Below are 16,583 nucleotides of genomic sequence, written 5' to 3' on the forward strand. Positions count from 1 at the left end.
GAACTGGGGTGGTACATGTGAAGAAGGGTCGTCTCGGCGAGCAGAATTCCAACACCGCACACAGGGATGAGCCAGTGAACGAGTTAGCCAACGGAGGGTCGACCGATCGCCTAGGTGACGCGCAACAGACGACGCAGGACTGTCCCTGTTATGTCCATGCCGAAGCCCCCAGGCAGATTTAAAAATGTGCCCAGTTATTCTCGGTCAGGTTGAACAGCCATTTTTTTTTTTTTTTTTTTTTTCCCATTTTGCACTTTTTTTGGAAATTACGCCAAGTGCAAGGTTACAATTGATGCGCTCGGAGAAGAAAAAAGAAAACGGGAAATGGTGCTATGCGAATGAGAAGCGAAGAAGAATGAACGATGAGTATGCTGACGCTGAGCGAAGCGGCAGAGCACCACAAAAATCGCTCCCTGCGAAAACCATGCATTTGAAGGATGACGGCGGGAGAAAAAGGGATGACATTGCCACAGGGGAAGTAGCCGCAAAGAATGACGCCACAAAGAATGACGCCGCAACGAATGAAGGCGGAACGTCGAAGCGAGGACCTCCCCCGGAAAACCCAAATGACCAAATGATGGAGAGCAATGATGACCCAGATAGTTGCAGTGTATATGACGACACGGTTGAAAAAAATATAAATTTTTCGGAGAGCATAATTGCTAATCTGAATGATAATATTTTCGAGCAGAACGATGCCTTTAGTAGGGAGAAGCGAAGAGGAAACCTTTTCATGGTGAAGGAAGAAATGGCGAATGGAAAGCAGTTAGATGTTCACCCCGGGGGGGGGAAAACTAGTAGTGCTTCTTCCACGTCTGTCCATGTGGAGGGTGGACCTTCACTACAAAGGACAGAAGAAATGTCACATACTGGATGGAAGACCCCGCACAACAAAGGGTGTTCTGAATCCACAAACTGGGGAACGTTGTCCAAGCAGGAGGTCGCAGAGGAAGGAGTAATAACCCCCCAGATGGAACAGCCAAGGGAAAACAACACAACAACGGAGGGAAACGAAAAAGAAAAGTTTGTCTCCCCAATTAAGGGGAAGAAAACAAGTTGGAGCAAAGAAAAGCCACCAGAAGGGGTCGCAGAAAAGGTCGCAGAAAAGCCAGCAGAGAATGCACATGACGAATACAACCATAACGTCATATATCACGAATTGTACGTGGAACTGTTACAGGTAAATAAAAGTCTACAAAATGAAATAAAAAATCTGAAAAAAGTTATCGAGATGCAGAAGCTTTTGATAAAAAGTAGGGAAGACCTATTCGTTAGTAGTCATACGAATGAGAAGAGCAAAATGAGTGGTAAAAAATTTGTAAACAATAATTATTTTTTAAATTTTTTTAATAAAAAAAAAAAAAAAAGTAAAGAGGGTTTTCCCGATGTGCCGACTGGGTCAGGGGTACAGAGAGCGTCCATAGCCACGTCGTCCTATGCGAGCATCACAAACACAAACAATGAGGAGATGGAGGAGGACGAAAGGGGTAGTGGTGGTGGTGGGTACTGGACTAAGGGGGAGAAAGGACCAAGTCATTGGAAGAACTACTATCAGGCGCATAAGAATGGACCCCCCCAATGGAAGCGCTTGGACAATAACAGTGACGACGTTGGATACTCATCAGTGGAGATGAACACGTTGGATAATAAGGAGGACACACACGATCATAAGAATGAGTATGTGCAGTTGCCGCTGAGTGAGAATGAGGGGTCTGTCCCGTCGGACAACGCCAGCGGTGGTGCCAGTTGTGACGACAACCACAGTGACAACGATAGGCGTATCCCTGCGTGCGCTACCAAACAGGGGAGCTACTTAAAGAAGGGTAACTACGATAATTTGCGTGGGAGAAGCTACGAGGGCGGTTACCAGGGGGGAAAGAAAGTAGACACAGAAGCAAATCTCAACGAAATGCCAGTCAATTTGGAAGAAATAACCGCCGTGACGTTGTGGTATGAAGAAATCCTACCCCTGGTGAACAACGAAAAAAAAAAAAAAACTCTAATCGATCGTATGATAACCAACTACATGCCCATTGTTATCAAAACGTATTTTTGGGAAATTAATATAATTAACAAGCTAAACTTAACAGATTACTTTGTTCAAATTTTGATAAAAAACACCAACTTTATCCAGTCGTATGTTTATACGAATAATAAGCAGTACCATAACCACGTGAGTAGATACTTTAAGTCGTTAGTTACCTTTCGAAATGGCAACCTTGGCGGGGTGCCGTCGGATGGAATTGCAATGTGTGACAATGCCGGGGGGGAGAAGGGAAAAAACATCACACAGGAGAAGCCACAAGGGGAAATGTCTCAGGAGGAAAAACCGAATGAAGGAGAAACGACCCAGCGGAAGGATGAGGATAACTGCACGGCCAGGCTGAACCTCCTGCAGCGCTTCTCCTTTCATAAATTCTTCTACCAAATTTTGATAGACCTGGACAGAACCTTATACATAATAAAGAAGAATCAGGAATATTTCAGAAAGTACGGCGTAAGTACGGAAACGTTTCTGTTGACACTGGACATGGCCGAAACGAAGGCGAAGCTGAACACGCTGCTGCAGATGTACGTTGTGTTTAAGCCTGAGTTGGGGTAAGCAAAATGCTCGTACCCTGAACGTGGGGATACTACCTCTCCATATGCGCAAAATTATTTATTCTAAAAAAAAGCGTCATTTTCCAAGTGCACATATGCATTCATTTGGACACACATTTTTACCTTCCCTTAGGTACGTGCAGGGGATGTCTTACATTGCCCTGGTGTTCCTCCTATACTGTAACTTGGAGAAGGCCTTCGTGCACTTTGCTAACTTTATGGTAAGTGGGGCGCATCCTCGGCAGCGGGCTTTACCCTTTTTATCGCCCAATCAGCGTTAGACAGGCTTAAGTAAATCACTGATGCAGCAACGACAAAATTCCCCTTCCCCTACAGGAACGAAAGGACATTTACAACCTCTACAGCTTCAACAACAACGAAATAAAAGTCTACACCTACATCATCAAGGAAATATTAACCAAGCAAAACGTGGAAATCTACAAGGAGATTTCCAAGCAGTATAATATCGATAACATTTTCATTCAGTGGATCTATACCATTTTTTTAACGTAATAAAACAACACTGCTTGCATGCGTAATGTGTGCTAATTTTCTGTTGCCACTTTGGGAAATCCCCCCAAGGGACTCATCCATTTGAATAATCAAACACTAGCAGGCACCCATTTGTTGAAACGGATATATATATATATGTATATATTTTTCCCCTTCTTGCAGGTGTCTTCCCTTTCACATTTTCATTCGCCTATTCGACATATACCTTTTTAATGAAAAAATAATTTACGAGGTAATTGCAAAAATGTGTCCCAATTTGAGTGCTTTTTTTTTGATGAGGGAGGGCACTCCTTCCCCTGTGCATGTAGAAGACCTCTGTAGACACGATCTTACTGATCGATTCTGTTATATCGTGTGAGCGAATTAACCTCTCCATCTAATTGTTTTTTTTTGCGAATGTCCCCCCGCAGACCATCCTGTGCATCTTCGCCTACTTCAACAAATTTCACCACGTGGAAAATGTGGACGTCGTCGTGAAGAACTTGTCGGCCTTTTCGTTCAACACGCATATCCAGGTGAGCAGCTCGGGCGCAAGCGGGAAAAGAAAAAGAGGGCACCCCTACAGATACTATCACATTGTGGTGTTGCCAAAAGGTGCCATTCTGCTTGCAAGCCCCGATCGGAAACGTATATTGCGAACCCACATTGTTAATGCCCTTGCCAACTTCCCCTTAGGAGGACAAATTCTGGTCCCTGTTGAAGAAGTGCAAAATAAAAAAAAGGAAAATTCTTTACTACCGGGAGAAGTACTTCAAAGGACACAGTAAGGCTCTGCATTGACTTTGCCTCTTTGCGGCGTTAAGCCAATTCTCACGCGGGTTGCTGCCCACCAGGTTCACTTCACGGCAGGCCTAATCACATTTTAAAAGCACCTACCTTCACCCTTCAGGAGACATTTTAAACGAAAAGTAAATTCGTTTCCACCACATAGGAGGTGGTCTACACTGCTCTGGTTGATTACCTGGTACGGACACGCAGCGTGCTGAAGGCAGGATATAAATTCCATTCCATTCCGTTTTTTTTTTTTTTTTTTTTTCAAACCTATTTGTGCAAAATCGGTTATGAGCGTTTTGCATTTGTGTGTCTGTTCGCAGCCGTCGCGCGTAATGGACAATTTTTTTAATTGCACTTCCAGAGGGGTGCGAACATTTTGACGTTACATACGTATATATTAATATATATGTGTATGTATATGTATGTGTTTTTTTTTTTTTTTTTTTTTTTTTTTTGAACTCCCTTTTGTAACGCTTTCCTGCGGATTCGTTTTCAATTGAGCTGGTCGAATGCGCGTGCACATTTGCACATGCGTTATATATCCGTATCAATCGTTATGCATCTGCAGAGGAAGTACAACTACTGGTCCATACTACGATACGGAGGCACCCCCCCCTTTTTTTTTCATAAATTAAAGGATAAGGGGTGGCAGGCAAAATGCGCCAAACAGATGGCTGTAGAACAAATTTGGAAAACAAAAAAAAAAATTGGAAAAGTGGAAAAGCCACCTTACAAGAAAAGATAAACAAAACGAATTTAAAGTAAACGGTTTTTCAAGACATGGCGGAGAGAAAATACATTCAGTGGGAACTAAAAAGGGGAAAAGTCGCGTTGTGTTGAAAGTAGCTAGACGGGATTAGACATAGCTCGTTTCGGCTATCGGCAGACACTACTCCCTCTTCAGCCTGTCCCTCCAATGAGACGTGAGGAAGAAGGAGTGGTCGAAGTAGTCCACCTTCTTCTCCTCCTCCTCCTGTTCTATCTTCACGATATTCTTGGAGGGGACGCAGTTTGCATATTTCTCGATGAAGTTCACAAAGGACAGGAGGTTCCCATAAAAACGTATGTACTCATTAACCTGAGGGGGAAAAAAGATAGCCAGTACAATACTGTAAAAATGTATAAGTGAAAATTATTTCAAACATTTACCCATGTGATGGAGTTCTTTAATCTCATTATGCTTTCCACAAAACAATTCCTACCCTTTTCAACTCCTTGTGGAGGTCCAGGTACAAGGGAATCAAATGGCTATATTCAAATTCTTTATCGCTAGCGGGGTCACCTGTACCAGCTGCAGCAGGTGTAGTAGTGTTCTCATCAGGTGCACAATTTTCGGGAATCACGTGGATGGCTCCTTCCCCCTGAGTGTTATTCTTATCTGCCAAATATTTCTCCACTTGGTGGTATTCCTCCTCTACTGTCTTGTAAATGTAGTCAATGTTGGCATATTGCTTGAACTCGTCTAGGTAGTACTTGAAGCGAACAATTAGGAAAATGGAGAAGCAGTTGAACTTGGGCAGCTTTAGGTTCCTACGCGGGGGGAAGTAAAAAACGGTGCGCGCTATTAAACCAGACTTTTTTTTTTTTTGTGGGGGGGACTCTATAAGGGGTGCTCATAAATGAGTACGTGTTCTCCATTTTGGGAAGAACCAAAAGATTAGGCACACCACGTATTGCAGATATGGTTCTCTCTATTTGGCATGCATGGTTTTGTAAAAATGAAGAGGGGAATAACGTTTTCTTTTTTTTCCTGCTCGAGTTACCTGTTCTGCATGAGCGTGAAGCGCGTCAGGGCCTTCCACGCGCTTTCGCTATTCTTCTCGTCGAACTGGATCAGGCCGTAAATATTCGTTTCATTAATGTAGGAGGAGATGTCCACCCTGATTAGTCTCTCAAAAGAAATTTTGTTTTTTATTTTAAAGTTGTGTATGTCTAGGTCGTAGATTAAATCAAGGGAGAGGAAGAAATTTTGAGGGTTCTCCTTCACGATGTTTTCGTACTGCTTGGTGAGCATTTCTACGTCGTTTTTTCCTTCCGTCGGTTCGTTTGCACTTGGGTGGATGCTCCCTTGGACTGCTTTCCCCGCATAAGGAGACACACCAGTTAGACTATCCAACAAGTGCGTGAAGTCTAGAAAATCATCCACACGGTCGAACAAATATCCACTCGATGAAGCAGATGCTACAGTGCAGTTGTAGTTGAGTCGGATGTACGTCTCAAGAATAAGGTATAACCGATCGAGGAAGAGAAAAATGAAAAAATTTACAATGAAGAGATCGAGGGTGTTAATATTAGTAAACTGAGCTAGCCATTTAATAAAGTTTTTTTTTTTATATTTAAATAATTTCTCCCTCATGTCACAATATTTTTCATACTCCTCGTTACTTAACCCTTTCGACAGGAGGCTCCTAAGACGAATCCTATAATCGAACCTTCTTCCATCGTAAATGTTTTTTAAAATTTGGTTCATATCTTTGTGTCTACAGAATTGGTAAACTGGGTGTTCTCTCTTTATGTGCTGGTTTAGGTAGTCCTCCATCTGTGTTGGTTCCGTTGCCTCCTCTTCGTTCGGAAGGCACTTATCATAATCGGGGTCTTCCGGCTCCGTTTTGACTAACACGTTTGGGTGGGCCGCAGCTATATTGGGGGTGACTGCACATTTGGTACTTTCCACAGGGGGTGCGTACCCCCCACTTGGTAGTGAGTATTCGAACGAACTGGGCGGCGTGCCATTATGTTGCACATCGACATGCAGACTTGAATTACTAAAGCTGTGTGTGTGCAACGGATCGCTATTAACCCATTTATCAGATTGTATACCCTCCTTTTGGTTATCCATGTGAGAAGGATTTACGTTCATCTCATCCCCGCATGGGTGATTCCCTTGTCTGTGTCTTCCATAGGATGCCCCCGCGTCACTCATCGTGGCATTTCCACTTCCTGCGTTTAATGTATTTGTGGAGTTCATTCCAGTGAGGACGTTTTCAGAGGCGCTGAAATCTTTGCTCCATCTCATGTTATAGATGTCTTGGAAGTTTTGGAACTCAAAGGGGAAGAGCTTCCTCAGGAATATCAGGAGGTTCTTATTTTTAGCGTCCCTCTTGTTATATTCGAACGAGAATTTTTTAAAAATGACATGGCAGAGAATATTCATGTAGAGGTGGAGACCTTTCACGAAGTCAAAGTTGTCCTTCAGTTTGTAAATGCGCAGTATTCTGGAGATGTAGTTTTTTAAATTCAGATCGTACTTTACCTGAGTGGGTAGAACCATGTGCATGTGTGGGGGGAAAAACAGTGAAGGAACTTGTCGTTTGAGATTAACCTATCGGCTTGGTTTTTACGCTTTATGTGGAATGACCCCCTTGGGGGGATACACAATGGAATTTTTTTTTTTTTTTAATTTTTCCACATGGTCGCTACGTCCATGAGGGGCTAATTCCTTACATTGGAGTAATCAATAAGAATCTGCTGCCGGTGGTGGCTGCTACTTTTGGCCTTAACCTTATCGACATCCTTTTCAGTCCTCTTTTCGACTTTAATGTTGTTGATTTTGTTGACTACAAAGGGGGGGGAATTCCCACGGGGAGTGACATGGAAAAGCAAAAAGTGCACACACACAGACACGTGCAGATGAACATACTCCTCTGAATGAACTTACGGGAATTTTTATTTTTCTTCCTTATGTAAAAGATTAATCTCCTCTTCTGGTCTTTCGTTAAGTGCTGCATCATCTCAGCCCACTCCCTCTTGTTTTTATTTTTCAAGCTAAGGTAGATACTCTTAATTCTGTCCTCATCGTCCATTGTGTATATATTTTTTTTCTTTTTTTCTGTTGTTTTTTTGTATGTGGCCAGAGTTGGGCGAGGGTGGCGATGCGGGTGTGTGAGAATCCCCAATTATTGCATTTGTGCTGGTGGGGGGTAAACTTTTAGTGCGAATTTTCCTGCCTGTTCGTGGGTTAGGGGTCTTCTTTTCTCAGGTGGAGGTGCAACGGGAGGGGGAAAATGAAGTCAGCCAGTCAACCAACGTGGGAAATCAACCAACTGAGGAATCAGTTAACTACTGCGTTGCTATAAAATTGCCAAACAGGCTACGGAACAAACAAATAGCTGAATAGCCGAATGGTGTTTCAAAATGACGCTTAATCTGCGAGGGGATTCTTCTCGGTTACGCAGCTCCGCCGTGGAGTGGAAAAGAAAAAAAAATGCACTCCCCAATTGAGCTGTTAAAGGGTTCATCTGTTTAACGCTTAACCTGTTTAGTTGCTAACCTAATTATAAGTGGTACGGTTAAAAAATTACGCAAAATGAAGTGGAGCGATGTGCCCACCGCAACTACACATATGGCCTCAGCCCCGAGGTGGGCGGAAAACTACGAGCCCCTCCTACACGCAAAAAATAAGTTACCACGCATGTGTCCTGCTTTGGAACCAACGCATGCACACCAAAATGCGCACATTTGCGTATCTCTCGTGATAGAAAATAAAGGAAATGAAATATATTTTTTGCCATTCCCACTTGGTTTTCTCCCATGAATTCAAGTTCACATTTTTAAGCGGATGAGAATTTTAGGGGGAGCTTTCTAAAAAATTAAAAAAATTCATCGTTGTTTTGTTCACTCGTTTGTTCAGCCTTTCAGGAGGGGGCTTACCTATGTGTATGTATATATGCCCGGTTGTCCATCCCCCCGTTGTTATATAAAAGCTGTGTATATTTAACTGCACCCAAATGGGTGATTATTCAGGGGGATACTCAACTTTGGTGCCATCTGATGCCATTCCCAGTCGAGTTGTTCTTCATTACTCCATCTTTGGTGTCGCCCCAAAGTACACCTCAGCACAGTTTCACTCAAAGTGCCGTTTGCACGTTTTTTTAAAATTTTAAAAAAGGTCTTTCATGGGATGGGGAGGTTGAAATTTTTTCTTTTCCGGGGGACACCTTGCACAGGAACATTTTTTGACAAAAACGGGAGAGAACATTTCCATCCTGGCCATTGCCGAACGGAAAAAAGGCACCGTCGTAAAGAAAAAAGGTATGGTTTCAAAATGGATATAATCAATAGACAATGGAGTTGTTGGGGAACGCGCCAAGGCGCCGATGCACACAAATTCAGGAACGTCTGTATAGAAAGCATACAACACATGTGTAAATTAAATTAAAAGAATAGACCAAAGGAAGAAAAAAAATATATATATAAAATTGGCACGCAGGAGGAACAAAATACAACGTTTTATTATTCTCATAATTTACGTAAAAAAAAAAAAAAAATTGTACGAGGGTTAAAACCTTTTTTCGCACATATTGCGGAAAAGAAAGGTCATCCTACAGTGTGCACATAACGCCAAGAACGCTCGTGATGAGTGAAATTAAGACGAGCTAAAAAAAAAAAATTAGCTTCACAATTTGATATTGTGAGGGAAAAAAAAAGGAAGGAAGGAGCACACAAAAGGTATACAATCCGTATACAGAAATGATGTGCAAACAAACAGTCGTGGCAGATTTGTTCGTCCACAAATGTTGGCTTTTCCTTGTGGGGTGGGGCCGCTTTATGGAGCTGCACATGGGTATGCTGCTTCGCGGAGCGTAACTTAACTGTTCGATTCTTCTCACCAGTTCATCATTTTTCCCACCTTCACAACTCGTCTGAGCTGTTAAGGAGGTTGTTCAGGAAGTTTTCGTACCACTTATTATTGATGGTGAGGTTTTTGAGCTCCTCGGGGTCAATGTTCATACCCATAAAATTGGTGGCCTTTTGGAGCATCTCCAAGTGGGCCTTGCTGTCACCGATGTTGACTTGTAACTTAGGCTTGGACGCACCATCGGCGCTTTTAACTTCCTTAATTTTTATTTCGTTCATAAGTGCCTTTGCAATATCGCTATTGTTTGTGTAGTCGATAAACTTCATCATACCAATGAGTATTTGGTTTAACTTATTTTTCACCTCCTCGTCTTGTAATTTTTCCTTCTTTATTTTCATGAGCTCTGCTAGTTTTTCCAACATTTGTGCATGTCCTTCTGTGTCCTTTATGATATCATCAATGGATTTTTTTTCTGCACTTTTTTCATTGTCTTTCATTTTTTCAATTGTTTTTCTGAGAAATGTTTTCACCATTTTTTTTTCCAAAGTTTCATTTTTGGAACTTAACAAATCTTGCAAGTACATATAAAATCTGATCATTTCTTGGAGGTCATTTGGATTGATTAAATTGCTGAAGAAGTCATGATTGCTATTCATAAAATCTTGTGCTAATTTATTTTCGTCTTCACTTGGTGCATAGTTGTTACTGTCCATGGGGTGTTCACTTTCGTCATCTTTTACATTATTATTGTAAACATTCTTTATTTTGTTAAATAGCTCGTTGGCTTCCTCTAGCTTGTTCTGGTTTATGAGTTCTTTGATTTTTTCGATATCCCCAAAGCTGAGTATATCCTGCATGTTCGTATTTGCGCCTGTGTTTTGGCTGTTGGCTTTTTTTTTTCCATCATTTTTGCCATCACTTTTGTTGGAGTTCAGGATGTTGTTCTTCTCCCCATGGACGCTCACGATTGCGAGCCCAAACAGGGACAAACTGGCATAGAACAGAACTTTCATTGTGGGGGGGGAAAAACTGGACGCAAAAAAAAATACAGTGAAAAGTGAACAATTTTGACGAGCTCAAAAAAGGGAGCCAAAATGAAGAGACAAAATTATGCTCACTTTAAAACTCGTTAATAAAAAAGGAAAGGGAAAAGTGGTTGCCTACTTTTCGTCTTCAAACGGGTGGGCGTTTCCACTTAAAAAAAATTATATGTAAGGGTAAGTTCCCTCCGCGTCTGCTTACATATACAGTATGGGTAAGGGATGCTTTTTTTTTTTTGACCTCCGTTGCTCATTCGCTGGAGTCCTCTTCTGATGATGTGCCTTCAAAACACGTCAGATCAATAATGCTGGAAAAATTAAATGTTCACTTGTGCGCAGGTAAAAAAAAACACATATAATGCTGTAAGCTCAGTTATATGCGCAAAAGTACATATGGGACGTAAAAACACTCTGTTAACATGTGGCACAATGGGAAAAATGAGCCTTGCCTTTATTCTGTAATAAAAAAATTGGGCAAATTGGAAATAAAAAAAAAAATACTTATGTACAGGGAATTTTCGCAACTTTTTTTTCCTTCTTGAGGAGAAAATTGGCTTCTATTCGTTTGTGCTTTGGGGAGATTCGTACGGTTCGATCATTATTTTTAATTATTTTAATTTTTTTTATATCAACAGGGGCAGAAAAAAAGGACTCCTTTCTCGATGATGCAGCAAAAATGCGATAAGGCAAACACGTGAAAAAAGGCGAGAGAAATATACTCATCACGTATAGTAAAAAAAACGTGGCACTACGCTCATAAGCATGTATACGTTATGCACATTTACATTGCTTACGTTTACACGCATAACAACTGCCGTGCTGCTCTTTAACCATGCATATATAGGGGTAAGCAAACAAGTCCATTTAAAGGTGAACTAATATGAAGCATGGCTCAGGGTATATAATTGGGGGAGGGCTCCTTCCGTTGACGTGCATGCAGAAGTGGATGTTTTGCGGGGTGAACACGTACATGTAAAATTGCCGCCCAGCAAAATATATATGTAAACGGTAAGGGTTTATGTATAATTATAGCCTACGCGCATAAACTTCTTTATGAAGGTATATTTATTTTTTTATATGTGCTCTTACCCAGGCGCTTAAGGGACCTGCCCGCTTGGATACATTTTTGCGCAGCAATTTTTTACGTGCCATGGAGGGCAAAAAAATGATTATATATATCATTATTCGCAAAGGGGGAAAAAAAAGCAGATATTTTTTCATTCCCTTTTTGGCCTTTCAAGGTGCGACGCCCCTTCTCGTTCCTTGCTTTTTTTCTTCCTTTTCATTAAAAAAAAAAATTTGCGAATCAGTAGCAAGGGGAAGGCAGCTGAAACCGCGGCAATTGTACAGTTATTATATGGTTGCCTCGAAAAACAAGTGCAGGCTTGGCGGTTAGCGGAGGTAGGGGTGAAAATGGCAGGTGTCGACTAGAGTATAACGCAAAAAGCAACGTAGTAAAAAATACTTAAGCGCGCATTATTTTTTTACATATAAAACAAACGCACTGGGCATATTTGCAATGTTTGTTCCTTCATTTCTTGCGGGCTTTTTTTTTCTTCTATATAATTAGTACTACTGCGCAATAGGGCAGTAGCGAGGGTAATATTCTTTGTGGCAATTTTTCTATTTTTTTCTCCTGCGTTTCCCCGCTTTAATTGCAAATCGTTTTCTTCTACACCTAGGCCTAGGCTGCATATCAACTTTAAATTATTCTTAAAAAAAGATCGTATATTTTTTTTAAAGCAGAAATAATTAATTGAAAATAGTACCATTACTGTTGAAGAGAAAAGAATCCACTACTTTTTTTGTTTTCTCAAGAACAGCGATTTACGTATGTACATAGATAAAAGATACCTTTTTAAAAGTTTATTTTTTTATGCGTTCTTTTATTTATATATTGAAGTTTTTTTAAACTCCATACGATTTTTTTGAAGTTAAAAGTTGTAGAGGCTTCCCACGATAAAAAAGAAAAGTTTTTTAATTTTAACTTTTTCAGAAAAACGTTCAAGGGAATTAGCCTAATTTTCAGAAGCCCTTCTAACGCGGCGTTGCCATTCGTTCTTCGTGTTAGCTCAGAAGGCGGTAGGGGAAGTGATTTTTCCTTTGCCCGCTATTTTTTGACGAATCGAAGAGCTAAGCGCGCACGAGGGATACGTATGTAGTATCTACGCATATGTACCATATGTACCACTTTTGATTGTGCGTAATGCAGTCCGCGCCCCTACCAGCGTAGGTGACATGTAATATATAGAGAAGAACACATCTTTGCCAAATTGGGAAAAAACGAGACATTTGGGAAAGTCCCAGAGAAGAAGAATGATCCTAGCGCAGTACATTTCTATGCGACGTTGCCGCAAATTTGTTAAAAGTTGTCTGACCCCCATTTGTACAATCTAATGTAAATTTTTTTTTTTCCAATCATCCATCCCTTTTGCCGATTGTTTGCTCAATTTTTGAAGTAAAAAAAAAAATTGCTATTTTCAATGAGAAGGTTACAAATAATTTTTGCAATATGTTACTTTTTAATTTTCTGTTGTTTAATAAAACCGAGAACGGTTAGCGTATTTTGTGAAATTATAAGTAATGAGGAAGATGTATACGCGAGTACATTAAAAGGACAAGATTTCAGCGAAGAATTTATAGGCCTATTTGACAACAAGGATGTTCGTGCAACGATAGAAAAGTTTATTTTGGAGGAACATGTAAAATACTACATTAGCAATGTGAGGAAAAGTGAACAGAATATAATTAAAAATATTGAGAAATTATTGGTGAGAGAATTTCCATCCACCATTGGACTTAAGGAAGAGATTGTAAAAAATGAGCTGCTAAAATTTTTAAGCATTATATTTACAAAGCAGGAAGATGTTGTGAAGAAAATTTTAGATCAGTTTAATAAAAACCACTTCAACATTGGTGATAATTATCGTTATCTTGAAGACATGTTTTGGGCCGAACATGAAAATATTGAAAATTTGAAAAAAAAATATTCTTCCATTTTTAGTGAAGTAAATGAATCGCTGGATAGTACTAAGACGAGTGAAGATAAAAAAAGCAGTGTGTACTTTATCGATGTGAAGGATAAAATACTTTCCAAAGTAGAGGCCCTTAAGAACATTTTGACAGATCTAAGAGCCGAAGTTGTTACTCTGTATAATATAAACTATGCATTGAATGAGTTGAAAAATGACGTAGATGAGGATATTGCAAAATTTCAAAGAGAGCTGCAGGGTGAGGGTAGCACCCCTGCCACTGAAGATGCTGCAATTACGAAAGAGATTGATATGAACATGCTAAACCTGGTAGAAGATGTGGCGTCCAAAATGATATTCAACTTGCGGACCAAAATTTCCAGCACGAGAGATGAACTTCAAAAAGGATTGATCACTCTGGAGAAGGAACTGATTGATGTGTCCAATGAAATCACCCGGTTGGACATTCAGCAGAATGTGCCTAAACTCTCCATCGTGAAGAACAACAACTTCCTCAACATTGAAAGTATTAGGAGTGAGTATGAGGAGTACGTGAGTAAAATGAAAACCGGTGGTGACGCTGTGGTAGGCGTGGAAGACGTGAATGGTACCACTGGTGAGAACGACGTTGATGGAGAGAGTGACGGGCCTGTCTTCGAGAAAACCCTAAAGCTGCTGGAAAAGCACTCCTCCTGGGTGAAGGAGCAGGACGCCTTTACCTACTGTGAGAGGGACGACATCGCAGAGGTTCTAAAGATCTGCCTCAACCTAGTGGAGAAGCTTAGAGATTTAGTTATACATGAAAATTTTAATTTACTAATGAAATATGAGAAGCTATACAAGGAGCTGAATAAGTTTCTGTACGATTCGAGGAGCAGCACCGTAGACATGTCATACATGAAGGCATGGTACTCCATCGAGAATTTCAAAGGAACGGAAATCCTCATCAACGGAGTCGACCGGTTACTGAGAATGATTGATATATTCACACAGATGATTACACTTTTTAAGGAAGCGAATAAGAATATGAACTCAGATGTATTTTTTAAACTGAACAGATTAAATGATGGGTTCAACAATGCAGCAGAGAAGGTGATTTTATTTAAGATGGAGCTATCCAAACTAATGCACCCTGCACATGACCTACAAGTTATAAAAAATAATATTGAAAAGTTTGGACATGTGTATAAGGATAACCTTGCGAAGATGAAGGTGGTCACAAATTCGTTTGACATTGCCTCTGGAAACATGCAAACAGAAATTGATGAAATTTTAAAAATTGTGAGTAACATGATTCAGGCAGATAATTTAATTAGCGAATTTAAAACGATTAGAAGCGTATGGAAGGGACACATTAAACGGACTTTGAAGGAACTGAATGAGAAAAACGGTCTTCTGCTTAGTGCATATAGAGCAAACAAAAGTGTGGTTTTCCCCCCTGGGCTGGACCATTCCAAGGGGAACGTCTCTCACAGTGGAGGGCAGAAGAACGCGGTGACAGGCGTTCTGAGCGGCGTACTAAACGGCACACTGAGCAACCTACTGAGCGGTGCGGGTAAGCGTAATGGGAATTCCATTAGCAAGAGCACCTTGGAGTCGCCCTACTTTATGAACATGTACAAAGGGGTGATGAACAAATTTGACACAGTGAAAGACGAAGAAGAAATGAGAAAGGTCTTCTCTGTTATATACAGATCGGCGGACATTATTATACAAATAATTAAAGACAACAGGAAGCCGATGGAGCAAGAATACAACAAGAAAAGGGAGGACATTATAAATTTGGTTAATTATAGGAGAGACTTGAGAGATGACATGACAAATGTTTATAACAAATTGATCGAACTGGAGGGGGACTTGGTTAGAAATTTACAAAAATTATTTTTAAATAAAGTGAATTTGAATAAACAGCTGGAACATTCTGTGGAGGTGACCAAAGCGGAGCTCTTCAAGGACAAGGTACCTCCCTACTGCAAGTTGGTGGAACAATTCATTCCGAAATATTTCGTGACCATGGTCAGGTGGAAAAAGCTTATAAACAAAAACAAGGGTTTATTCCCCCCGAGTTGATATCGAAGGTTGTGGCGTAGTAGCCAACATGCACAGGAAAGGAACAGGCAGCTGTATGGAGGAGGGGTGAACCCAGCGCAGATGCGTATCAACATATGGATAACACGTTCATGTGTGTACATTTCACTTACACGCGTGACCCGCCAGCCGAAGTGAAAAGGGTGCAGAAGAAAGAAAAAAAAAAGGAACAAAATTGTGCACAATGTAAGAAGAGCATAGTCTTATTCCGTATCAGTTTATTTCTTCCTTGTGTGTAATTAATAGCATTTTTTTCCTCTTCCCCCTGGAAGCCTCTCCCGAGTTAACCGCTGTTGTATGCAGCTGAAGTGCCTTGCACCGCCGTGGGCCCCCCTCCCCGCGCAACACTTTTTTTTTGTAATTTTGTCACCCCTATATGTATACAAATATATGTGCAACCGTTTTGCCGAATTAGCAGTTACGTAAACCCCTTGAGGTTTTCCCATCGTTCAACCCAGTTTTTCGTTTGTTTTTTATGAATAATTTACCCGTGCCGTTCATGTTACATAGTCGTTAGGATGATCCACAATTTTGTGTAATTATTACTGATAAAGGGGAAAAAAAAAAAAAAAAAAAAAACACCTTGCCATTTTTTTTTTTTTTTTTTTTTCTTTTATATAGCATTCCCTTGTGCGCTTTTCGCAGAACATGCCGCATACTTCTCTACAATGTGATTACTTTTTCTGCCCATTTTTGTATTACATTTTTATGTTAATTTTTGTTCCTCCCGCTTATAATATAGCATAATGTGTAAATAAAAATGTATGTAGTATGTGTGTATGTGTAGTGTACATATTTTCCAACTTTATTTTATTTTCTCTGAAAGGAGGAATATCATCTTCTCCCCCGCTTTTAATTAAATCCGAAATTTTTGCTCAACTGACGTTGTCTCTGGTGGAAAGTTGCGGGCTCAGTACCGAAGTGCCAACGAGATGAAAAAACGTTAACCCCAATTTTTTTGCCTTCACAAGTTCGCTACACCAAATGGCAATCGAAAATTGGGAATTAGATCCTCCC

General features: G+C 40.5%; 4 protein-coding genes across 4 annotated transcripts; 2 read left to right on the top strand and 2 right to left on the bottom strand.

Annotated features, from left to right (window-relative positions):
- Positions 1-355: 355 nt before the first annotated feature.
- On the top strand, positions 356-4,026 carry PCOAH_00050820 (Uncharacterized protein; the record flags this gene model as incomplete). The annotated part of the gene is made up of 7 exons (XM_020061864.1): positions 356-2,598; positions 2,735-2,822; positions 2,938-3,110; positions 3,277-3,346; positions 3,525-3,629; positions 3,790-3,877; positions 4,004-4,026. The coding sequence occupies 7 exons, from the start codon at positions 356-358 to the stop codon at positions 4,024-4,026; spliced, it is 2,790 nt and encodes a 929-aa protein (XP_019917311.1).
- A 751-nt stretch (positions 4,027-4,777) lies between these two features.
- PCOAH_00050830 (Uncharacterized protein) lies at positions 4,778-7,691 on the bottom strand (the record flags this gene model as incomplete). The annotated part of the gene is made up of 5 exons (XM_020061865.1): positions 4,778-4,966; positions 5,091-5,418; positions 5,652-7,141; positions 7,333-7,445; positions 7,547-7,691. The coding sequence occupies 5 exons, from the start codon at positions 7,689-7,691 to the stop codon at positions 4,778-4,780; spliced, it is 2,265 nt and encodes a 754-aa protein (XP_019917207.1).
- A 1,828-nt stretch (positions 7,692-9,519) lies between these two features.
- Positions 9,520-10,479, bottom strand: PCOAH_00050840 (Uncharacterized protein; the record flags this gene model as incomplete). Its single annotated transcript, XM_020061866.1, has 1 exon — positions 9,520-10,479. One exon carries the CDS (start codon positions 10,477-10,479, stop codon positions 9,520-9,522), a length of 960 nt encoding a protein of 319 aa, XP_019917215.1.
- A 2,510-nt stretch (positions 10,480-12,989) lies between these two features.
- Positions 12,990-15,548, top strand: PCOAH_00050850 (Uncharacterized protein; the record flags this gene model as incomplete). The annotated part of the gene is made up of 1 exon (XM_020061867.1): positions 12,990-15,548. One exon carries the CDS (start codon positions 12,990-12,992, stop codon positions 15,546-15,548), a length of 2,559 nt encoding a protein of 852 aa, XP_019917111.1.
- Between the last annotated feature and the right edge of the window lie 1,035 nt (positions 15,549-16,583).

The sequence above is a fragment of the Plasmodium coatneyi genome, chromosome 13 (genome assembly GCF_001680005.1).
Source record: "Plasmodium coatneyi strain Hackeri chromosome 13, complete sequence".
In the NCBI taxonomy this organism is placed as follows: domain Eukaryota; phylum Apicomplexa; class Aconoidasida; order Haemosporida; family Plasmodiidae; genus Plasmodium; species Plasmodium coatneyi.